Source organism: Miniopterus schreibersii, assembly GCF_964146895.1.
Source record: "Miniopterus schreibersii genome assembly, chromosome: 4".
Lineage (NCBI taxonomy): Eukaryota > Metazoa > Chordata > Mammalia > Chiroptera > Miniopteridae > Miniopterus > Miniopterus schreibersii.
Genome location: NC_138105.1, coordinates 80,926,818 through 80,952,710, shown reverse-complemented (window position 1 = coordinate 80,952,710; position 25,893 = coordinate 80,926,818). Strand labels below are relative to the sequence as shown.

At 45.0% G+C, this 25,893-nt stretch overlaps 1 protein-coding gene across 1 annotated transcript in view; it reads right to left on the bottom strand.

The window, feature by feature from the left end:
* Positions 1–25,893, bottom strand: part of OBSCN (obscurin, cytoskeletal calmodulin and titin-interacting RhoGEF) — a 132,000-nt gene that overhangs the window by 73,473 nt on the left and 32,634 nt on the right. Inside the window, exons 13-19 of the mRNA XM_081134596.1 lie at positions 24,919–25,194; positions 19,281–19,556; positions 16,288–16,563; positions 14,022–14,297; positions 8,382–8,657; positions 5,389–5,664; positions 3,148–3,398 (exon numbers count right to left, since the gene is read on the bottom strand). Coding sequence (XP_080990722.1) covers positions 3,148–3,398; positions 5,389–5,664; positions 8,382–8,657; positions 14,022–14,297; positions 16,288–16,563; positions 19,281–19,556; positions 24,919–25,194 — 1,907 coding nt within the window. The remainder of the gene's footprint in view (positions 1–3,147; positions 3,399–5,388; positions 5,665–8,381; positions 8,658–14,021; positions 14,298–16,287; positions 16,564–19,280; positions 19,557–24,918; positions 25,195–25,893) is intronic.

The window sequence follows — 25,893 nt, the reverse complement described above, 5'->3', positions numbered from 1 at the left end:
GAATGGCTATGATCAATAAATCAACAATCCTGGCCAGATGGCTCAGTTGGTTAGAGCCTTGACCCATACACCAAAAAGATTGCAGGCTTGATTCCTGGTCAGAGCACATACCTAGCTTTCAGGTTCAATCCCCAGTTGGGGCAAGAAGCAATCAGTGTTTCTCTCTCACATCGACTTTGCCCTCCCTCCCTCCATCACTCCCTCCCTTTCTCTCCTCCTTCTCTCCTATCTCTATCTATGTATCTCTATCTCTATCTCTATCTCTATCTCTATCTCTATCTCTATCTCTATCTCTATCTCTACTCTATGTCTCTTTCCCACTTCTTCTCTCTCTAAAAAATCGATAAGATATACTTGGGTAGGATTAAAAAATAAATAGATAGCTAAATAACTCAGCAAACAACAAGTGTTGGCAAGGGTATGGTGAAAAGGGAACTCTCGTGCACTGTTGGTGGGAATGCAGATTGGTGCAGCCACTGTGGAAAACGGTATGGAGTTCCTCAAAAAAATTAAAAGTGACACTGCCTTATGACCCAGTGTTTCCACTTCTGGGAATATATTAGAAGAAGCCTGAAACACTGATTCAAAAGAATATATGTACCCCTATGTTCATAGCACCGCTATTTACGACAGCCAAGATGTGGAAGCAGCCCGAGTGCCCATCAGTAGATGAGTGGACTCACTTCATTTTTTATAGGAATAAGCCAAGAGAATGTGTCCTGTACATTTCCTGTTGGTACAACACACACTGAGGATGCTGTAAGGGCTGGTGGCATTTCTTTCCTTCTTTCTTTTCCCATAGAAATCCCTCCAAGGTAAGCAGGAGTCAGAGGGATGGGTGCTACATGGCATTTGGGCTGAAGGCAAAAGTTGAAAAGTGCCAGGATATTTGTCATTGAGGCTGGAAAGGGAGGAATCACTGGCCACAGCCCTCCCAGAGGCAGAGAGCACAGGGCGGCACAGGTCAGTGCTGGCAACTCCTTCACCCTCCTCAGCCGTCTCCCCAGTCCCAGCTCAGACTCTGAGTAAACACCAGGAGATGACAGTTGTCATAATGCCTAATGGGTTGAGTGTTTCATGGTTCATGAACTGCTTTCACCTTTTTTCTGTGGTGAATTCCACTTATTTTTCCAAGGTTTATAACTCTGATTTTGTTTTCCTGCTTCCTCTGCTCTAAAACGGTGGGTAGAAGTGATAACAGTAGCCTTATATTTTGTGCTCTGTCTCAAACGCAGAGTCTTCAAGGTTCTCGTGAACAGTTACCTGGTGTCCTCTGAAGTAGCGTTTATCAAATTAGAGAAGGACACTTCTTCCTATGGATTCCTAAGAATTTTATGCCATGAACTGATGCTAAACTTTATCAAACATTATTTTTGCATTTAGAACATTAAACTTTATCAAGTTTTTATTCTGCATTTATTGATATAATCACATCACTTTTTAATTCAATTTGCTAATGTAATGTTTCATTTTGATCTGCTTATGTTTCTAAAGATAAACCAGATTTGCCTTCTGAGATTATAACCTCCATCACAGTGTATATCTTTTTGATATACCACTGAATTCCGTCTGCTAATATTTGTCTATAATAAGTTGGCCTGTAATTTTCACTCCTGTTTCATTCCTTGTCATTTTTTTATATCCATAGTATATTATCTACAGAAAACCATCTGGAGACTATTTCCTCCTATCTCTAGAAATATATCCAGAAACATGAAATAATTCCTTTCTAGAACATTTCATATAATTTACTAGTAGAGTCACTAGGCTTAGGTTGTTCTCCCTGAAAAGATTATTTATTATGGATCTATTATTGAACAAAGTATATAGACTATTAGAGGTGTTCTTTGTGTGCATCACTTAACATAGGTTTGTAAGAACTCACAAAATTGTTAAAAACATAAAACAATTTGTCATTATCTCTTAAAATAATGTTTGACAGCCTGGCTGTCATGGTACAGCAGTTCGGCATTGACCTATGAACTAGGAGGTCACAGTTTGATTCCCGGTCAGGGCACATGCCCTGGTTGCCAGCTTGATCCCGGTGATCGTGCAGGAGGCAGCCAATCAATGACTCTCTCATCATTGATATTTCTATCTCTCTCTCTCCCTTCCCCTCTCTGAAATCAATAAAGATACATACATTTTAATTAAAAAGAAATAATGTTTGACAAAGATCACGGTGAGTTTTGGGGTATCTATAAACTCCCACTAACCATTATATCATGACATAATGCCAAACAGTTATGTGTTGCCAGGTAGAGCACAGTGTAGGTTGGCAGCCACTGTTGCCTGACAGTAACACTCTTAATAAGAGGAAAATAAATTTAGTTTGGAGACTTCTCTATAGATCAGACAGAGTAGAATAGAAACACGAACCATTAGGAGAAATTCTCTAAAATAAATACTGCTTTAAGAGACAGTGGTGGTGCTACTAGAAGAACTCAAAATTGACAGTCTGTGCTGATGTACTATCAGAAACTCACTCTTTTCACTTCTGATTACAAATCAAACTGCAAGGACAATATGGACATAGGCTGCTCTAACGGCAGACAATGGGAAACACACTGCAACAAAACATGGATCTATAACTTGGCACATGGAGTAAAAAGAGCAGTGTCCCTGAAGACCTAAAGCTATGATACACCAAGTGTTAGTTTTGAAATAACCCAGGTATGATCCAGTGGCCAAAATTATGCCTAACTTTGGTTCAGTCCATTCAAACAGCTCTTGCTAGCCAGAACCCTCATGTGCTGCTGGGTGAAGGAATGCGGGAAAGTCAACAGAAGGATGTTCACATACTGCAGGTAAGAGACAACCCCAAACCCCAAGCACAGGCACAGCCAGAGTCCTGAATACCCGGCCACAGCAGGACGATTTTGGGCATCAGCTGGGAACATGTGACAAAGCATTACTACATGGAAACACCACTCAGCGGGCACCACTCACTCTCCCCATCCAGACACCATGGGCTCAGCCATGGGCGTGAAAATGGGAAGTGGCAGGATGGGAGACCTGGAGGTATGAAGTCTAATGAAAAGAGCACAGAGGTCCATTGGGTCTGTTGGTCAATGGCATCATCTCCTGCAAACAGGCCCAGTTAGCACCCCCACACAACTGACCTGTGACATCCACATGGAAGGTCACCTTCTGGCCCCCGGCCTCGCAGCTGTACTCCCCACTGTCCGCCTTGCCCGCCTGCTGCAGCACCAGCTGCTGTGTGCAGCCCTTGGCCTCCATGCGCACTTTCGAGCTCCCACTCAGCTTCTTGCCGTCCTTGTACCACGTCACCTGAGTCTGGGCCTGGGCCATCTCGCAGCTCAGTGTGGTGCTGGCCCCCTCCACAGCCTGCACCTCACTGCGTGCTGGCTGCTCCTTGGCAAATACAACCTTAGGCTCTGGGGACAGGGAGGGAAACACAGTCAGTGGCCCCACAGAGGTGAGCCCTGGAGCCACAACAGAGGCTGAGTCACCAGAAAACCACGGGTCCCCATGAGATCTTTTGTGCTCAGGCACTGCACCACAACCTTCCCAGGCACAGGGGGGCCTGACTGGTGCCTCAGGACAGAGGGAAGCATAGGGGCCGAGCAGAGACCTCCCTCCTGGGGGTCAGGATAGGGTCCAGCAGGACTCAGACAATGCACCAAGAGGCCCCAGTGGCTTCTAGGAAGAGCCAGGACCGCATATTCACTGAGATCCAAATCTATCCTGATGAGGGTGCTTCCAGCACCTTTTGGGTCCTCAGCCTCCTTTGAGAACAAGGACTTTGAATTCCTTCTGCTTTGGCGTTGTTCATCCATCTCAAGGTGCGTTTCCTGGGGAATTTCTTCTCCCAATTCCAAGCATCTGCCCACCCCCACCATTCGCGTAAGCAATGAAGAGCCTGGCAGCTCCACCTTGCAAGTGCCAGATGGAGCTGGACCTGCTCCCCACCCACCAAGCCCAGGAGTTGTCACCTCACCACAGACACACAGCCTTGAGATCCACAAGAGATTGCCCTGTAATTTTAACTCTCCCAATCAGATGTTGGCGATAGATGTTATGTTAGTGCCATGAGATAAGCCATGGACTATATCTGCTTTTCTATCCTTCAAAGAATCTCCATGAACATGCAATATTTTCTTTATAGAATGTTTCATATAATTTTCAAGTGGAGGCACTGGGGTTTCATCTTTATCTATGACAGGTCTGTTGGTTCCTTCTGGTTCCATTTCATTAAAAGGCTAGAAGACTATTTGAGATTCAAAATCTTATGCCACTTTTCATTAATTTTCTAAGAAATTTGTAAAGATTTTCATACTACTATAAAATAACTTGTTCTAGTCTTCTAAAGTAACATTTAAAACATGTGCAGTGGATCTTGGGTATCTATACACACCCACAACTACTGTATACAGATAGATACAATACCCAACCGCTCTGCAGAGGCACCAGGAAGTCAATCTGAGGTTAACCACTCTTAACAAAATGGAAATATAGTTAGTTCACAGACACCTCTGTGAATGCACCAGAGATGGACAAATACACAAGAGTCATCAGGAAATGCTACGAAATAAATACTGATTTAACAGTCGGGCCATCAGGACAGTAACTGGTCTGCAACAAAGCGTGCATGTGGGAGAAGCCCCTTCTTCCTCTCCATGGTGAAACCTATGCATCAGACCCCAAGGAGATTCTGTCACAGGGGACACAAGAAAACCAACGTGTACTTTAGAGAGAAAATTCCAGACCTCAGAGCTGCAGGTCCCTGACACACACCTGCCAATCCTCTGGTCTTGGTTTATTGTTTGCACAGACCTTGCAAGAATACATGGATTGAGATTTTGCAACAAGTGAGCATACAGTACTTTCTACATCCACATGCAAGACAAAGTGTCCTAAATAACTACAGTGTGCTAAGCCACTGTTCAGTCTCCAGACAGATCCAAGTAGGGTTGGGTGGCAGGATCCTATCCTGGTTTAAGGAAATTCAAACATGTGTCCCTAGAGTGAATCGCACTTGTGGCTGGGTGTGGGCATCTGGGAGCCCCCAGGACGTGGAGAGGAGGAACTTCACCTAAACAGGTAAGAGATGTCTGTTCTACCTCAGACTCCAAGTGAAAGGCAGAGCCACACTCCCAGACACCAAGGAGCACCCAGAAGGCCCTGGGCAGGTGCTGGGAAAGTGGACTGAACACAACCTGAGCACCACTCGGGGGGCACAGGAGCACCTCTCCCTTCTGCTCACACTGCCCATCCAGCCTCCTCTGGCCCAACCTCGGGTTTGAAATGGGAGGTGGAGGACAGGAGGCTAAAGGAGATGAGGTCCAGTGGAAAGATCACCAGGGTGTGTTCTGCTGTAATAACTCCCCACACACAAGGCTCAGTTAGTGTCACCAAAGAACTGACCTGTGACATCCAGGCTGAAGGTGACCTTCTGGCCCCCGGCCTCGCAGCTGTACTCCCCGCCATCCGCCTTGCCCGCCTGCTGCAGCACCAGGCGCCGGGTGCAGCCCGTGGCCTCCACACGCACTTTCGAGCTCCCACTCAGCTTCTTGCCGTCCTTGTACCACGTCACCTGTGTCTGGGCCTGGGCCACCTCGCAGCTCAGCGTGGCACTGGCCCCTGCCACGGCCTGCACCTCACTGCGTGCCTGTTGCTCCTTGGCAAACACCACCTTGGGTTCTGGGGACAGGGAGGAACACACAGGGTTAGAGACTTCATCTACGTCAGGAGGACAGCACTGTGGAAAGGACTCAACAGTGTTTTGGGAGGACTAGAAACTTCTCCAGGCTCTGCACCCACTCGGTGGCCTACAGAAGCCCCAGTGCCTTCTCAGCACAAGGAACACATTCATCTGCACATTGACCACTGCCCACGTGGCTGTCCAAGGTGGGCACACTGTGAAGGACTTCTCCAGAGTACACACCCTCTAGCAGAGGGACTTCAGGCCACCACGAGTCCACACCACCCTCCCAGATGGCCAAATCTTTCCTGCATTGCCCAGGGAGCCTTCTCACCCAGCCCAGGACAGTTACAGGCTCCACCTCCCCCTGCCCTCCTTGTGTCACCTGCTGCCCACCTAGGGGAGTGAGCTGAAGCTCCTGTGTCTGTATCTTCCCTGCTTTTGATGACTCACAAAGTGAAGGACCTTTGCTATGTTTTGGGTCATGACTGTTTGCTCTTCTGTAGTGTCACCGCTCATGTGGCTTTTGTAATATTTCTCATCACTCTTACCAAGTCTAATCATTTACCTCTTGGGTAAATTACATCATCTGTCAGTTCCACTTAAGTTTTTCACACTTTTATATCTTTTACTTTATTTCCTGCTGATAAAAGTGGTGACTGTCAGCTTCCTTGCCTGGTTCCTTACCACACAGGCTAACCTTTCAAGTTTCACTTTGTGTGATTACCTGGTTTTTCTTCAGTATCATTGATCAAATTAAGGAAGAACCATTTTATTTAAAAGTGGAGATGAGTTTTACAGCATGAACAGATGCTAACTTTACCAAATATTTCTTCTAGCAAATATTTCTTCTAGATTTGTGACGTTAAATTTTATACAGACTTGACTCTGCATTTATGAGGTGATCATGTCATGTTTTTCTTTCATATGCTTGTATCATTCATTATATTTGCTCATGTTTCTAGTGTTCAGACAACCTGGTGCCCTGGACTGTGACTTTCATTATACTGTGTCATCCTCTGAATACACTGCTGAATTGATTTTGAAAAAATTTAGCTTCAGATTTGGGCCTTGACATCCACGAGAGATTCGCCTGTAATTTTAACTCTCCCTATCAGATGTTGGTGATAGATGTGAGGCTACTGCCATGAGATAAGCCAGAGACTGTATCTCCTTTTCTATCTCTCCAAGAATCTTCATAAACATGCAATACTTTCTTTATAGAATATTTCAAATAATTTTCCAGTGAAGACACTAGGGTTCCATCTTTATCTACGAGAAGATTTATTTTATGGTTCAATTTATTAAAAAGCCTATAGAACTATTTCAGTTGTGAGAATCTTATTTCACTTTTCATGTATTTTTTTATGAATTTGGTCAGTGTGTGAGACCTTTTCATATTTACTACTATAAAATAATTGGTCAAGCCCTGCCGGGCGTGGCTCAGCGGTTGAGCATCGACCTAGGATCTAGGCGATCAGGGTTCGATTCCCGGTCAGGGCACATGCCCGGGTTGCGGGCTCGATCAATGACTCTCTCACCATTGATGTTTCTGTCTCTCTCTCTCCCTCTCCTTTCCTCTCTCTGAAATCAATAAAGATATATATTTTTAAAAAAATTTTTAAACATAATAATAATAATGATCAAATTCTCATAAACTAAAACATGTACAGTGGACTTTTGGGTATCTATACACACTCACAAACTACTGTATATAGATATAATACCCAACTGCTCTGTAGAGGCACCTAGAAGTCCATCTGACGTTAACCGCTCTTAACAAAGTGGAAATATAGTTAGTTCACAGACACCTACCTCTGTGAATGCACCAGAGACGCACAAATACACAAGAGTCATCAGGAAATGCTAGGAAATAAATACTGATTTAACAGTCAGGGGCCATCAGGACAGTAACTGGTCTGCAACAAAGCGTGCATGTGGGAGAAGCCCCTTCTTCCTCTCCATGGTGAAACCTATGCATCAGACCCCAAGGAGATGCTGTCACAGGGGACACAAGGAAACCAACGTGTACTTTAGAGAGAGAATTCCAGACCTCAGAGCTGCAGGTCCCTGACACACACCTGCCAATCCTCTGGTCTTGGCTTACTGTTTGCACAGACCTTGCAAGAATACATGGATCGAGATTTTGCAACAAGTGAGCATACAGTACTTTCTACATCCACATGCAAGACTAAGTGTCCTAAATAACTACAGTGTGCTAAGCCACTGTTCAGTCTCCAGACAGATCCAAGTAGGGTTGGGTGGCAGGAGCTTCCCCTTATTCTGGTTTAAGGAAATTCAGAGATGTCTCCCTAGAGTGAATCGCACTTGTGGCTGGGTGTGGGCATCTGGGAGCCCCCAGGACGTGGAGAGGAGGAACTTCACCTAACAGGTAAGAGCTGTCTGTTCTACCTCAGACTCCAAGTGAAAGGCAGAGCCACACTCCCAGACGCCAAGGAGCACCCAGAACGCCCTGGGCAGGTGCTGGGAACGTGGACTGAACACAACCTGAGCACCACTCGGGGGGCACAGGAGCACCTCTCCCTTCTGCTCACACTGCCCATCCAGCCTCCTCTGGCCCAACCTCGGGTATGAAATGGGAGGTGGAGGACAGGAGGCTAAAGGAGACGAGGTCCAGTGCAAAGACCACCAGGGTGTGTTCTGCTGTAATCACTCCCTACACACAAGGCTCAGTTAGTGTCACCAAAGAACTGACCTGTGACATCCACATGGAAGGTGACCTTCTGGCCCCCGGCCTCGCAGCTGTACTCCCCGCCATCCGCCTTGCCCGCCTGCTGCAGCACCAGGCGCCGGGTGCAGCCCGTGGCCTCCACACGCACTTTCGAGCTCCCACTCAGCTCCTTGCCATCCTTGTACCATGTCACCTGCGTCTGGGCCTGGGCCACCTCGCAGCTCAGCGTGGCACTGGCCCCTGCCACGGCCTGCACCTCACTGCGTGCCTGCTGCTCCTTGGCAAACACCACCTTGGGCTCTGGGAACAGGGAGGGACACACAGGGTCAGAGACTTCATCTAAGTCAGGAGGACAGCACTGTGGAAAGAAGGACTGAACAGGGAATTGGGAGGACTGGAAACTTCTCCAGGATCTGCACCTGGTGTGTGACCTGCAAAAACTGCAATAGTATTTAATTCTGTGAGAGCACAGTGCTTGAAATATTTTCTCCACTGTGATGTAAGCCTAAGAGCTTTTAAATATGTGGTCTAAAAACACTGCCTATGAACCTTTTTCGTTGGGTTCTCTGCTAGAATAAACAAACCTTTACCTTGGGCTTTATATTATGATATGTAGTAACAGATTCTTCCCCTCTGATGGAGGTTTTATAAAATTGTAATACGATTCATTAGAAAGTGTTTTCTCCCTGCTTGTCCTTATTTGCATAATGTCCTTAGCTCTCAAGCTTTGGGAACTGGAGGAAATCGGTTCCTAGCTTCCTTCTCAAGTGTGTGCAAGGATTTGGATGGCATCTGAGTTCCATTTGGACCTTCAGGGCTGGCCCTGGACTGAGTTATCTATTCTCTGGGCAAATACCGAATTGGCTTGTAAAATGGTTCCTAGGTAAACGTCACATTTCTCCCAATGAAATATTTCCCTAGAGTGCTGGTCCAATTAAGGCTAACCTTACATAGAAGGGTTTTGAAAGAGAATGTGTGTAATTTATGTGACTCAAACCACAGGTTGCATGGAAAAAGAAAGCTCTTGGAAGACATGCTTAGGATGGGTTGCTAGAATGTGCTCTCACATAGGTGAGATGGGGACCATGGAGAGGACAGCAGTCTCCACCTGGTGGTCACAGTGGGCAGTGGCTGAACCGGCATGGGCTGTGGAAAGGGGTCCCTGGACTTGCTTCTGCCTTCAGTCCCAACAGAGAGCAAGATGGTTGGTCATAAAGACTTTAGACACCAAAGGCAAGTGGATCAGCATGGCAGGTCTGCTTTGGGGGAGCAGGGGAAAGTGTTTCAAGACCTTCTGAAGGCCTTTTTGGAAACACTCTTTTCTAATGTTTTTTAAATATATATATATATATTTATTTATTTATTTATTTATTTATTTATTCATTTATTATATATTTATTTATTATATATATATATATATATATATATATATATATATATATATATGTATATTTAAATTGCTTTAAGAGAGAGGAAGGGAGAGGGAGAGAGAGATAGAAACATCAGTGATGAGAGGATCATCAATTGGCTGCCTCCTGCATGCCCTTTACTGGGGGTTGAGCCCACAACCCCAGCATGTGCCCTGACTGGGAATCAAACTGTGATCTCCAGTGTCATGGGTGGATCCTCAACCACTGAGCCACACCACTCAGGCTCATTTCTAATTTTTAAATTAAATTTACTGGGGTGACATTGGTTAATAAAATTATATACGTTTCAAGTGTACAAGTCTACAATACATCATCTGTATATTGTACTGTGTGTTCACCAACCAAAGTGAAGTCTCCTTCTGACACCATTTATCCCCCCGCTTCTACCTGCCCCCTTCCCCTCTGATAATCACTATACTGTCATCTGTGTCTAGGAGGTGTGTTTTTGCTTAATCCCTTTATCTATTTTACCCAGCGGCAATACCCCTCCCCTCTAACAGCTGTCAGCTTGCTCTGTATCTATGAGTCTGTTTCTATTGTGTTTGTTTGTGTATTTTGTTCATTAGTTGCCACATATAAGTGAAATCATATGGGATTTGTCTTTCTCTGACTAGCTTGTTTCACTTAGCATAATACCCTCTAGGTCTGTCCATGCTGTCACAAAAGGTAAGATTCCTTCTTTTGATGGCTGAGTAGTATTTCATTGTTTAAATGTAAAACCTCAGGCATTTCTCACAGCAATATTTTCTCAGATATATCTCCTCAGGCAAGGGAAACAAAGAAAAATAAATAAATGGGACTAAGTCAAACTAAAAACTTCTGTACAACAAAGGAAACCATCAACAAAATGAAAAGACAATCCACTGGATGGGAGAACATATTTGCCCATGATACATGTGATAAGGGGTTGTTACTCAAAATTTATAAAAGACTCAAACAAGTCAACACCAAAAGCCCCAAAACCATTCAATTAAGAAATGGACAATGGACCTGAATAGACACTTCTTAAAAGAGACCATGCCAATGGCCAAGAAACATGGAAAGATGTTCAACGTCACTAATCATCAGAGAAATGCAAATTAAAACCACAATGAGATATTTCACACCTGTCAGAATGGCTATGATCAATAAATCAACAATCCTGGCCAGATGGCTCAGTTGGTTAGAGCCTTGACCCATACACCAAAAAGATTGCAGGCTTGATTCCTGGTCAGAGCACATACCTAGCTTTCAGGTTCAATCCCCAGTTGGGGCAAGAAGCAATCAGTGTTTCTCTCTCACATCGACTTTGCCCTCCCTCCCTCCATCACTCCCTCCCTTTCTCTCCTCCTTCTCTCCTATCTCTATCTATGTATCTCTATCTCTATCTCTATCTCTATCTCTATCTCTATCTCTATCTCTATCTCTATCTCTACTCTATGTCTCTTTCCCACTTCTTCTCTCTCTAAAAAATCGATAAGATATACTTGGGTAGGATTAAAAAATAAATAGATAGCTAAATAACTCAGCAAACAACAAGTGTTGGCAAGGGTATGGTGAAAAGGGAACTCTCGTGCACTGTTGGTGGGAATGCAGATTGGTGCAGCCACTGTGGAAAACGGTATGGAGTTCCTCAAAAAAATTAAAAGTGACACTGCCTTATGACCCAGTGTTTCCACTTCTGGGAATATATTAGAAGAAGCCTGAAACACTGATTCAAAAGAATATATGTACCCCTATGTTCATAGCACCGCTATTTACGACAGCCAAGATGTGGAAGCAGCCCGAGTGCCCATCAGTAGATGAGTGGACTCACTTCATTTTTTATAGGAATAAGCCAAGAGAATGTGTCCTGTACATTTCCTGTTGGTACAACACACACTGAGGATGCTGTAAGGGCTGGTGGCATTTCTTTCCTTCTTTCTTTTCCCATAGAAATCCCTCCAAGGTAAGCAGGAGTCAGAGGGATGGGTGCTACATGGCATTTGGGCTGAAGGCAAAAGTTGAAAAGTGCCAGGATATTTGTCATTGAGGCTGGAAAGGGAGGAATCACTGGCCACAGCCCTCCCAGAGGCAGAGAGCACAGGGCGGCACAGGTCAGTGCTGGCAACTCCTTCACCCTCCTCAGCCGTCTCCCCAGTCCCAGCTCAGACTCTGAGTAAACACCAGGAGATGACAGTTGTCATAATGCCTAATGGGTTGAGTGTTTCATGGTTCATGAACTGCTTTCACCTTTTTTCTGTGGTGAATTCCACTTATTTTTCCAAGGTTTATAACTCTGATTTTGTTTTCCTGCTTCCTCTGCTCTAAAACGGTGGGTAGAAGTGATAACAGTAGCCTTATATTTTGTGCTCTGTCTCAAACGCAGAGTCTTCAAGGTTCTCGTGAACAGTTACCTGGTGTCCTCTGAAGTAGCGTTTATCAAATTAGAGAAGGACACTTCTTCCTATGGATTCCTAAGAATTTTATGCCATGAACTGATGCTAAACTTTATCAAACATTATTTTTGCATTTAGAACATTAAACTTTATCAAGTTTTTATTCTGCATTTATTGATATAATCACATCACTTTTTAATTCAATTTGCTAATGTAATGTTTCATTTTGATCTGCTTATGTTTCTAAAGATAAACCAGATTTGCCTTCTGAGATTATAACCTCCATCACAGTGTATATCTTTTTGATATACCACTGAATTCCGTCTGCTAATATTTGTCTATAATAAGTTGGCCTGTAATTTTCACTCCTGTTTCATTCCTTGTCATTTTTTTATATCCATAGTATATTATCTACAGAAAACCATCTGGAGACTATTTCCTCCTATCTCTAGAAATATATCCAGAAACATGAAATAATTCCTTTCTAGAACATTTCATATAATTTACTAGTAGAGTCACTAGGCTTAGGTTGTTCTCCCTGAAAAGATTATTTATTATGGATCTATTATTGAACAAAGTATATAGACTATTAGAGGTGTTCTTTGTGTGCATCACTTAACATAGGTTTGTAAGAACTCACAAAATTGTTAAAAACATAAAACAATTTGTCATTATCTCTTAAAATAATGTTTGACAGCCTGGCTGTCATGGTACAGCAGTTCGGCATTGACCTATGAACTAGGAGGTCACAGTTTGATTCCCGGTCAGGGCACATGCCCTGGTTGCCAGCTTGATCCCGGTGATCGTGCAGGAGGCAGCCAATCAATGACTCTCTCATCATTGATATTTCTATCTCTCTCTCTCCCTTCCCCTCTCTGAAATCAATAAAGATACATACATTTTAATTAAAAAGAAATAATGTTTGACAAAGATCACGGTGAGTTTTGGGGTATCTATAAACTCCCACTAACCATTATATCATGACATAATGCCAAACAGTTATGTGTTGCCAGGTAGAGCACAGTGTAGGTTGGCAGCCACTGTTGCCTGACAGTAACACTCTTAATAAGAGGAAAATAAATTTAGTTTGGAGACTTCTCTATAGATCAGACAGAGTAGAATAGAAACACGAACCATTAGGAGAAATTCTCTAAAATAAATACTGCTTTAAGAGACAGTGGTGGTGCTACTAGAAGAACTCAAAATTGACAGTCTGTGCTGATGTACTATCAGAAACTCACTCTTTTCACTTCTGATTACAAATCAAACTGCAAGGACAATATGGACATAGGCTGCTCTAACGGCAGACAATGGGAAACACACTGCAACAAAACATGGATCTATAACTTGGCACATGGAGTAAAAAGAGCAGTGTCCCTGAAGACCTAAAGCTATGATACACCAAGTGTTAGTTTTGAAATAACCCAGGTATGATCCAGTGGCCAAAATTATGCCTAACTTTGGTTCAGTCCATTCAAACAGCTCTTGCTAGCCAGAACCCTCATGTGCTGCTGGGTGAAGGAATGCGGGAAAGTCAACAGAAGGATGTTCACATACTGCAGGTAAGAGACAACCCCAAACCCCAAGCACAGGCACAGCCAGAGTCCTGAATACCCGGCCACAGCAGGACGATTTTGGGCATCAGCTGGGAACATGTGACAAAGCATTACTACATGGAAACACCACTCAGCGGGCACCACTCACTCTCCCCATCCAGACACCATGGGCTCAGCCATGGGCGTGAAAATGGGAAGTGGCAGGATGGGAGACCTGGAGGTATGAAGTCTAATGAAAAGAGCACAGAGGTCCATTGGGTCTGTTGGTCAATGGCATCATCTCCTGCAAACAGGCCCAGTTAGCACCCCCACACAACTGACCTGTGACATCCACATGGAAGGTCACCTTCTGGCCCCCGGCCTCGCAGCTGTACTCCCCACTGTCCGCCTTGCCCGCCTGCTGCAGCACCAGCTGCTGTGTGCAGCCCTTGGCCTCCATGCGCACTTTCGAGCTCCCACTCAGCTTCTTGCCGTCCTTGTACCACGTCACCTGAGTCTGGGCCTGGGCCATCTCGCAGCTCAGTGTGGTGCTGGCCCCCTCCACAGCCTGCACCTCACTGCGTGCTGGCTGCTCCTTGGCAAATACAACCTTAGGCTCTGGGGACAGGGAGGGAAACACAGTCAGTGGCCCCACAGAGGTGAGCCCTGGAGCCACAACAGAGGCTGAGTCACCAGAAAACCACGGGTCCCCATGAGATCTTTTGTGCTCAGGCACTGCACCACAACCTTCCCAGGCACAGGGGGGCCTGACTGGTGCCTCAGGACAGAGGGAAGCATAGGGGCCGAGCAGAGACCTCCCTCCTGGGGGTCAGGATAGGGTCCAGCAGGACTCAGACAATGCACCAAGAGGCCCCAGTGGCTTCTAGGAAGAGCCAGGACCGCATATTCACTGAGATCCAAATCTATCCTGATGAGGGTGCTTCCAGCACCTTTTGGGTCCTCAGCCTCCTTTGAGAACAAGGACTTTGAATTCCTTCTGCTTTGGCGTTGTTCATCCATCTCAAGGTGCGTTTCCTGGGGAATTTCTTCTCCCAATTCCAAGCATCTGCCCACCCCCACCATTCGCGTAAGCAATGAAGAGCCTGGCAGCTCCACCTTGCAAGTGCCAGATGGAGCTGGACCTGCTCCCCACCCACCAAGCCCAGGAGTTGTCACCTCACCACAGACACACAGCCTTGAGATCCACAAGAGATTGCCCTGTAATTTTAACTCTCCCAATCAGATGTTGGCGATAGATGTTATGTTAGTGCCATGAGATAAGCCATGGACTATATCTGCTTTTCTATCCTTCAAAGAATCTCCATGAACATGCAATATTTTCTTTATAGAATGTTTCATATAATTTTCAAGTGGAGGCACTGGGGTTTCATCTTTATCTATGACAGGTCTGTTGGTTCCTTCTGGTTCCATTTCATTAAAAGGCTAGAAGACTATTTGAGATTCAAAATCTTATGCCACTTTTCATTAATTTTCTAAGAAATTTGTAAAGATTTTCATACTACTATAAAATAACTTGTTCTAGTCTTCTAAAGTAACATTTAAAACATGTGCAGTGGATCTTGGGTATCTATACACACCCACAACTACTGTATACAGATAGATACAATACCCAACCGCTCTGCAGAGGCACCAGGAAGTCAATCTGAGGTTAACCACTCTTAACAAAATGGAAATATAGTTAGTTCACAGACACCTCTGTGAATGCACCAGAGATGGACAAATACACAAGAGTCATCAGGAAATGCTACGAAATAAATACTGATTTAACAGTCGGGCCATCAGGACAGTAACTGGTCTGCAACAAAGCGTGCATGTGGGAGAAGCCCCTTCTTCCTCTCCATGGTGAAACCTATGCATCAGACCCCAAGGAGATTCTGTCACAGGGGACACAAGAAAACCAACGTGTACTTTAGAGAGAAAATTCCAGACCTCAGAGCTGCAGGTCCCTGACACACACCTGCCAATCCTCTGGTCTTGGTTTATTGTTTGCACAGACCTTGCAAGAATACATGGATTGAGATTTTGCAACAAGTGAGCATACAGTACTTTCTACATCCACATGCAAGACAAAGTGTCCTAAATAACTACAGTGTGCTAAGCCACTGTTCAGTCTCCAGACAGATCCAAGTAGGGTTGGGTGGCAGGATCCTATCCTGGTTTAAGGAAATTCAAACATGTGTCCCTAGAGTGAATCGCACTTGTGGCTGGGTGTGGGCATCTGGGAGCCCCCAGGACGTGGAGAGGAGGAACTTCACCTAAACAGGTAAGAGATGTCTGTTCTACCTCAGACTCCAAGTGAAAGGCAGAGCCACACTCCCAGACACCAAGGAGCACCCAGAAGGCCCTGGGCAGGTGCTGGGAAAGTGGACTGAACACAACCTGAGCACCACTCGGGGGGCACAGGAGCACCTCTCCCTTCTGCTCACACTGCCCATCCAGCCTCCTCTGGCCCAACCTCGGGTTTGAAATGGGAGGTGGAGGACAGGAGGCTAAAGGAGATGAGGTCCAGTGGAAAGATCACCAGGGTGTGTTCTGCTGTAATAACTCCCCACACACAAGGCTCAGTTAGTGTCACCAAAGAACTGACCTGTGACATCCAGGCTGAAGGTGACCTTCTGGCCCCCGGCCTCGCAGCTGTACTCCCCGCCATCCGCCTTGCCCGCCTGCTGCAGCACCAGGCGCCGGGTGCAGCCCGTGGCCTCCACACGCACTTTCGAGCTCCCACTCAGCTTCTTGCCGTCCTTGTACCACGTCACCTGTGTCTGGGCCTGGGCCACCTCGCAGCTCAGCGTGGCACTGGCCCCTGCCACGGCCTGCACCTCACTGCGTGCCTGTTGCTCCTTGGCAAACACCACCTTGGGTTCTGGGGACAGGGAGGAACACACAGGGTTAGAGACTTCATCTACGTCAGGAGGACAGCACTGTGGAAAGGACTCAACAGTGTTTTGGGAGGACTAGAAACTTCTCCAGGCTCTGCACCCACTCGGTGGCCTACAGAAGCCCCAGTGCCTTCTCAGCACAAGGAACACATTCATCTGCACATTGACCACTGCCCACGTGGCTGTCCAAGGTGGGCACACTGTGAAGGACTTCTCCAGAGTACACACCCTCTAGCAGAGGGACTTCAGGCCACCACGAGTCCACACCACCCTCCCAGATGGCCAAATCTTTCCTGCATTGCCCAGGGAGCCTTCTCACCCAGCCCAGGACAGTTACAGGCTCCACCTCCCCCTGCCCTCCTTGTGTCACCTGCTGCCCACCTAGGGGAGTGAGCTGAAGCTCCTGTGTCTGTATCTTCCCTGCTTTTGATGACTCACAAAGTGAAGGACCTTTGCTATGTTTTGGGTCATGACTGTTTGCTCTTCTGTAGTGTCACCGCTCATGTGGCTTTTGTAATATTTCTCATCACTCTTACCAAGTCTAATCATTTACCTCTTGGGTAAATTACATCATCTGTCAGTTCCACTTAAGTTTTTCACACTTTTATATCTTTTACTTTATTTCCTGCTGATAAAAGTGGTGACTGTCAGCTTCCTTGCCTGGTTCCTTACCACACAGGCTAACCTTTCAAGTTTCACTTTGTGTGATTACCTGGTTTTTCTTCAGTATCATTGATCAAATTAAGGAAGAACCATTTTATTTAAAAGTGGAGATGAGTTTTACAGCATGAACAGATGCTAACTTTACCAAATATTTCTTCTAGCAAATATTTCTTCTAGATTTGTGACGTTAAATTTTATACAGACTTGACTCTGCATTTATGAGGTGATCATGTCATGTTTTTCTTTCATATGCTTGTATCATTCATTATATTTGCTCATGTTTCTAGTGTTCAGACAACCTGGTGCCCTGGACTGTGACTTTCATTATACTGTGTCATCCTCTGAATACACTGCTGAATTGATTTTGAAAAAATTTAGCTTCAGATTTGGGCCTTGACATCCACGAGAGATTCGCCTGTAATTTTAACTCTCCCTATCAGATGTTGGTGATAGATGTGAGGCTACTGCCATGAGATAAGCCAGAGACTGTATCTCCTTTTCTATCTCTCCAAGAATCTTCATAAACATGCAATACTTTCTTTATAGAATATTTCAAATAATTTTCCAGTGAAGACACTAGGGTTCCATCTTTATCTACGAGAAGATTTATTTTATGGTTCAATTTATTAAAAAGCCTATAGAACTATTTCAGTTGTGAGAATCTTATTTCACTTTTCATGTATTTTTTTATGAATTTGGTCAGTGTGTGAGACCTTTTCATATTTACTACTATAAAATAATTGGTCAAGCCCTGCCGGGCGTGGCTCAGCGGTTGAGCATCGACCTAGGATCTAGGCGATCAGGGTTCGATTCCCGGTCAGGGCACATGCCCGGGTTGCGGGCTCGATCAATGACTCTCTCACCATTGATGTTTCTGTCTCTCTCTCTCCCTCTCCTTTCCTCTCTCTGAAATCAATAAAGATATATATTTTTAAAAAAATTTTTAAACATAATAATAATAATGATCAAATTCTCATAAACTAAAACATGTACAGTGGACTTTTGGGTATCTATACACACTCACAAACTACTGTATATAGATATAATACCCAACTGCTCTGTAGAGGCACCTAGAAGTCCATCTGACGTTAACCGCTCTTAACAAAGTGGAAATATAGTTAGTTCACAGACACCTACCTCTGTGAATGCACCAGAGACGCACAAATACACAAGAGTCATCAGGAAATGCTAGGAAATAAATACTGATTTAACAGTCAGGGGCCATCAGGACAGTAACTGGTCTGCAACAAAGCGTGCATGTGGGAGAAGCCCCTTCTTCCTCTCCATGGTGAAACCTATGCATCAGACCCCAAGGAGATGCTGTCACAGGGGACACAAGGAAACCAACGTGTACTTTAGAGAGAGAATTCCAGACCTCAGAGCTGCAGGTCCCTGACACACACCTGCCAATCCTCTGGTCTTGGCTTACTGTTTGCACAGACCTTGCAAGAATACATGGATCGAGATTTTGCAACAAGTGAGCATACAGTACTTTCTACATCCACATGCAAGACTAAGTGTCCTAAATAACTACAGTGTGCTAAGCCACTGTTCAGTCTCCAGACAGATCCAAGTAGGGTTGGGTGGCAGGAGCTTCCCCTTATTCTGGTTTAAGGAAATTCAGAGATGTCTCCCTAGAGTGAATCGCACTTGTGGCTGGGTGTGGGCATCTGGGAGCCCCCAGGACGTGGAGAGGAGGAACTTCACCTAACAGGTAAGAGCTGTCTGTTCTACCTCAGACTCCAAGTGAAAGGCAGAGCCACACTCCCAGACGCCAAGGAGCACCCAGAACGCCCTGGGCAGGTGCTGGGAACGTGGACTGAACACAACCTGAGCACCACTCGGGGGGCACAGGAGCACCTCTCCCTTCTGCTCACACTGCCCATCCAGCCTCCTCTGGCCCAACCTCGGGTATGAAATGGGAGGTGGAGGACAGGAGGCTAAAGGAGACGAGGTCCAGTGCAAAGACCACCAGGGTGTGTTCTGCTGTAATCACTCCCTACACACAAGGCTCAGTTAGTGTCACCAAAGAACTGACCTGTGACATCCACATGGAAGGTGACCTTCTGGCCCCCGGCCTCGCAGCTGTACTCCCCGCCATCCGCCTTGCCCGCCTGCTGCAGCACCAGGCGCCGGGTGCAGCCCGTGGCCTCCACACGCACTTTCGAGCTCCCACTCAGCTCCTTGCCATCCTTGTACCATGTCACCTGCGTCTGGGCCTGGGCCACCTCGCAGCTCAGCGTGGCACTGGCCCCTGCCACGGCCTGCACCTCACTGCGTGCCTGCTGCTCCTTGGCAAACACCACCTTGGGCTCTGGGAACAGGGAGGGACACACAGGGTCAGAGACTTCATCTAAGTCAGGAGGACAGCACTGTGGAAAGAAGGACTGAACAGGGAATTGGGAGGACTGGAAACTTCTCCAGGATCTGCACCTGGTGTGTGACCTGCAAAAACTGCAATAGTATTTAATTCTGTGAGAGCACAGTGCTTGAAATATTTTCTCCACTGTGATGTAAGCCTAAGAGCTTTTAAATATGTGGTCTAAAAACACTGCCTATGAACCTTTTTCGTTGGGTTCTCTGCTAGAATAAACAAACCTTTACCTTGGGCTTTATATTATGATATGTAGTAACAGATTCTTCCCCTCTGATGGAGGTTTTATAAAATTGTAATACGATTCATTAGAAAGTGTTTTCTCCCTGCTTGTCCTTATTTGCATAATGTCCTTAGCTCTCAAGCTTTGGGAACTGGAGGAAATCGGTTCCTAGCTTCCTTCTCAAGTGTGTGCAAGGATTTGGATGGCATCTGAGTTCCATTTGGACCTTCAGGGCTGGCCCTGGACTGAGTTATCTATTCTCTGGGCAAATACCAAATTGGCTTGTAAAATGGTTCCTAGGTAAACGTCACATTTCTCCCAATGAAATATTTCCCTAGAGTGCTGGTCCAATTAAGGCTAACCTTACATAGAAGGGTTTTGAAAGAGAATGTGTGTAATTTATGTGACTCAAACCACAGGTTGCATGGAAAAAGAAAGCTCTTGGAAGACATGCTTAGGATGGGTTGCTAGAATGTGCTCTCACATAGGTGAGATGGGGACCATGGAGAGGACAGCAGTCTCCACCTGGTGGTCACAGTGGGCAGTGGCTGAACCGGCATGGGCTGTGGAAAGGGGTCCCTGGACTTGCTTCTGCCTTCAGTCCCAACAGAGAGCAAGATGGTTGGTCATAAAGACTTTAGACACCAAAGGCAAGTGGATCAGCATGGCAGGTCTGCTTTGGGGGAGCAGGGGAAAGTGTTTCAAGACCTTCTGAAGGCCTTTTTGGAAACACTCTTTTCTAATGTTTTTTAAATATATATATATATATTTATTTATTTATTTATTTATTTATTTATTCATTTATTATATATTTATTTATTATATATATATATATATATATATATATATATATATATATATGTATATTTAAATTGCTTTAAGAGAGAGGAAGGGAGAGGGAGAGAGAGATAGAAACATCAGTGATGAGAGGATCATCAATTGGCTGCCTCCTGCATGCCCTTTACTGGGGGTTGAGCCCACAACCCCAGCATGTGCCCTGACTGGGAATCAAACTGTGATCTCCAGTGTCATGGGTGGATCCTCAACCACTGAGCCACACCACTCAGGCTCATTTCTAATTTTTAAATTAAATTTACTGGGGTGACATTGGTTAATAAAATTATATACGTTTCAAGTGTACAAGTCTACAATACATCATCTGTATATTGTACTGTGTGTTCACCAACCAAAGTGAAGTCTCCTTCTGACACCATTTATCCCCCCGCTTCTACCTGCCCCCTTCCCCTCTGATAATCACTATACTGTCATCTGTGTCTAGGAGGTGTGTTTTTGCTTAATCCCTTTATCTATTTTACCCAGCGGCAATACCCCTCCCCTCTAACAGCTGTCAGCTTGCTCTGTATCTATGAGTCTGTTTCTATTGTGTTTGTTTGTGTATTTTGTTCATTAGTTGCCACATATAAGTGAAATCATATGGGATTTGTCTTTCTCTGACTAGCTTGTTTCACTTAGCATAATACCCTCTAGGTCTGTCCATGCTGTCACAAAAGGTAAGATTCCTTCTTTTGATGGCTGAGTAGTATTTCATTGTTTAAATGTAAAACCTCAGGCATTTCTCACAGCAATATTTTCTCAGATATATCTCCTCAGGCAAGGGAAACAAAGAAAAATAAATAAATGGGACTAAGTCAAACTAAAAACTTCTGTACAACAAAGGAAACCATCAACAAAATGAAAAGACAATCCACTGGATGGGAGAACATATTTGCCCATGATACATGTGATAAGGGGTTGTTACTCAAAATTTATAAAAGACTCAAACAAGTCAACACCAAAAGCCCCAAAACCATTCAATTAAGAAATGGACAATGGACCTGAATAGACACTTCTTAAAAGAGACCATGCCAATGGCCAAGAAACATGGAAAGATGTTCAACGTCACTAATCATCAGAGAAATGCAAATTAAAACCACAATGAGATATTTCACACCTGTCAGAATGGCTATGATCAATAAATCAACAATCCTGGCCAGATGGCTCAGTTGGTTAGAGCCTTGACCCATACACCAAAAAGATTGCAGGCTTGATTCCTGGTCAGAGCACATACCTAGCTTTCAGGTTCAATCCCCAGTTGGGGCAAGAAGCAATCAGTGTTTCTCTCTCACATCGACTTTGCCCTCCCTCCCTCCATCACTCCCTCCCTTTCTCTCCTCCTTCTCTCCTATCTCTATCTATGTATCTCTATCTCTATCTCTATCTCTATCTCTATCTCTATCTCTATCTCTATCTCTATCTCTACTCTATGTCTCTTTCCCACTTCTTCTCTCTCTAAAAAATCGATAAGATATACTTGGGTAGGATTAAAAAATAAATAGATAGCTAAATAACTCAGCAAACAACAAGTGTTGGCAAGGGTATGGTGAAAAGGGAACTCTCGTGCACTGTTGGTGGGAATGCAGATTGGTGCAGCCACTGTGGAAAACGGTATGGAGTTCCTCAAAAAAATTAAAAGTGACACTGCCTTATGACCCAGTGTTTCCACTTCTGGGAATATATTAGAAGAAGCCTGAAACACTGATTCAAAAGAATATATGTACCCCTATGTTCATAGCACCGCTATTTACGACAGCCAAGATGTGGAAGCAGCCCGAGTGCCCATCAGTAGATGAGTGGACTCACTTCATTTTTTATAGGAATAAGCCAAGAGAATGTGTCCTGTACATTTCCTGTTGGTACAACACACACTGAGGATGCTGTAAGGGCTGGTGGCATTTCTTTCCTTCTTTCTTTTCCCATAGAAATCCCTCCAAGGTAAGCAGGAGTCAGAGGGATGGGTGCTACATGGCATTTGGGCTGAAGGCAAAAGTTGAAAAGTGCCAGGATATTTGTCATTGAGGCTGGAAAGGGAGGAATCACTGGCCACAGCCCTCCCAGAGGCAGAGAGCACAGGGCGGCACAGGTCAGTGCTGGCAACTCCTTCACCCTCCTCAGCCGTCTCCCCAGTCCCAGCTCAGACTCTGAGTAAACACCAGGAGATGACAGTTGTCATAATGCCTAATGGGTTGAGTGTTTCATGGTTCATGAACTGCTTTCACCTTTTTTCTGTGGTGAATTCCACTTATTTTTCCAAGGTTTATAACTCTGATTTTGTTTTCCTGCTTCCTCTGCTCTAAAACGGTGGGTAGAAGTGATAACAGTAGCCTTATATTTTGTGCTCTGTCTCAAACGCAGAGTCTTCAAGGTTCTCGTGAACAGTTACCTGGTGTCCTCTGAAGTAGCGTTTATCAAATTAGAGAAGGACACTTCTTCCTATGGATTCCTAAGAATTTTATGCCATGAACTGATGCTAAACTTTATCAAACATTATTTTTGCATTTAGAACATTAAACTTTATCAAGTTTTTATTCTGCATTTATTGATATAATCACATCACTTTTTAATTCAATTTGCTAATGTAATGTTTCATTTTGATCTGCTTATGTTTCTAAAGATAAACCAGATTTGCCTTCTGAGATTATAACCTCCATCACAGTGTATATCTTTTTGATATACCACTGAATTCCGTCTGCTAATATTTGTCTATAATAAGTTGGCCTGTAATTTTCACTCCTGTTTCATTCCTTGTCATTTTTTTATATCCATAGTATATTATCTACAGAAAACCATCTGGAGACTATTTCCTCCTATCTCTAGAAATATATCCAGAAACATGAAATAATTCCTTTCTAGAACATTTCATATAATTTACTAGTAGAGTCACTAGGCTTAGGTTGTTCTCCCTGAAAAGATTATTTATTATGGATCTATTATTGAACAAAGTATATAGACTATTAGAGGTGTTCTTTGTGTGCATCACTTAACATAGGTTTGTAAGAACTCACAAAATTGTTAAAAACATAAAACAATTTGTCATTATCTCTTAAAATAATGTTTGACAGCCTGGCTGTCATGGTACAGCAGTTCGGCATTGACCTATGAACTAGGAGGTCACAGTTTGATTCCCGGTCAGGGCACATGCCCTGGTTGCCAGCTTGATCCCGGTGATCGTGCAGGAGGCAGCCAATCAATGACTCTCTCATCATTGATATTTCTATCTCTCTCTCTCCCTTCCCCTCTCTGAAATCAATAAAGATACATACATTTTAATTAAAAAGAAATAATGTTTGACAAAGATCACGGTGAGTTTTGGGGTATCTATAAACTCCCACTAACCATTATATCATGACATAATGCCAAACAGTTATGTGTTGCCAGGTAGAGCACAGTGTAGGTTGGCAGCCACTGTTGCCTGACAGTAACACTCTTAATAAGAGGAAAATAAATTTAGTTTGGAGACTTCTCTATAGATCAGACAGAGTAGAATAGAAACACGAACCATTAGGAGAAATTCTCTAAAATAAATACTGCTTTAAGAGACAGTGGTGGTGCTACTAGAAGAACTCAAAATTGACAGTCTGTGCTGATGTACTATCAGAAACTCACTCTTTTCACTTCTGATTACAAATCAAACTGCAAGGACAATATGGACATAGGCTGCTCTAACGGCAGACAATGGGAAACACACTGCAACAAAACATGGATCTATAACTTGGCACATGGAGTAAAAAGAGCAGTGTCCCTGAAGACCTAAAGCTATGATACACCAAGTGTTAGTTTTGAAATAACCCAGGTATGATCCAGTGGCCAAAATTATGCCTAACTTTGGTTCAGTCCATTCAAACAGCTCTTGCTAGCCAGAACCCTCATGTGCTGCTGGGTGAAGGAATGCGGGAAAGTCAACAGAAGGATGTTCACATACTGCAGGTAAGAGACAACCCCAAACCCCAAGCACAGGCACAGCCAGAGTCCTGAATACCCGGCCACAGCAGGACGATTTTGGGCATCAGCTGGGAACATGTGACAAAGCATTACTACATGGAAACACCACTCAGCGGGCACCACTCACTCTCCCCATCCAGACACCATGGGCTCAGCCATGGGCGTGAAAATGGGAAGTGGCAGGATGGGAGACCTGGAGGTATGAAGTCTAATGAAAAGAGCACAGAGGTCCATTGGGTCTGTTGGTCAATGGCATCATCTCCTGCAAACAGGCCCAGTTAGCACCCCCACACAACTGACCTGTGACATCCACATGGAAGGTCACCTTCTGGCCCCCGGCCTCGCAGCTGTACTCCCCACTGTCCGCCTTGCCCGCCTGCTGCAGCACCAGCTGCTGTGTGCAGCCCTTGGCCTCCATGCGCACTTTCGAGCTCCCACTCAGCTTCTTGCCGTCCTTGTACCACGTCACCTGAGTCTGGGCCTGGGCCATCTCGCAGCTCAGTGTGGTGCTGGCCCCCTCCACAGCCTGCACCTCACTGCGTGCTGGCTGCTCCTTGGCAAATACAACCTTAGGCTCTGGGGACAGGGAGGGAAACACAGTCAGTGGCCCCACAGAGGTGAGCCCTGGAGCCACAACAGAGGCTGAGTCACCAGAAAACCACGGGTCCCCATGAGATCTTTTGTGCTCAGGCACTGCACCACAACCTTCCCAGGCACAGGGGGGCCTGACTGGTGCCTCAGGACAGAGGGAAGCATAGGGGCCGAGCAGAGACCTCCCTCCTGGGGGTCAGGATAGGGTCCAGCAGGACTCAGACAATGCACCAAGAGGCCCCAGTGGCTTCTAGGAAGAGCCAGGACCGCATATTCACTGAGATCCAAATCTATCCTGATGAGGGTGCTTCCAGCACCTTTTGGGTCCTCAGCCTCCTTTGAGAACAAGGACTTTGAATTCCTTCTGCTTTGGCGTTGTTCATCCATCTCAAGGTGCGTTTCCTGGGGAATTTCTTCTCCCAATTCCAAGCATCTGCCCACCCCCACCATTCGCGTAAGCAATGAAGAGCCTGGCAGCTCCACCTTGCAAGTGCCAGATGGAGCTGGACCTGCTCCCCACCCACCAAGCCCAGGAGTTGTCACCTCACCACAGACACACAGCCTTGAGATCCACAAGAGATTGCCCTGTAATTTTAACTCTCCCAATCAGATGTTGGCGATAGATGTTATGTTAGTGCCATGAGATAAGCCATGGACTATATCTGCTTTTCTATCCTTCAAAGA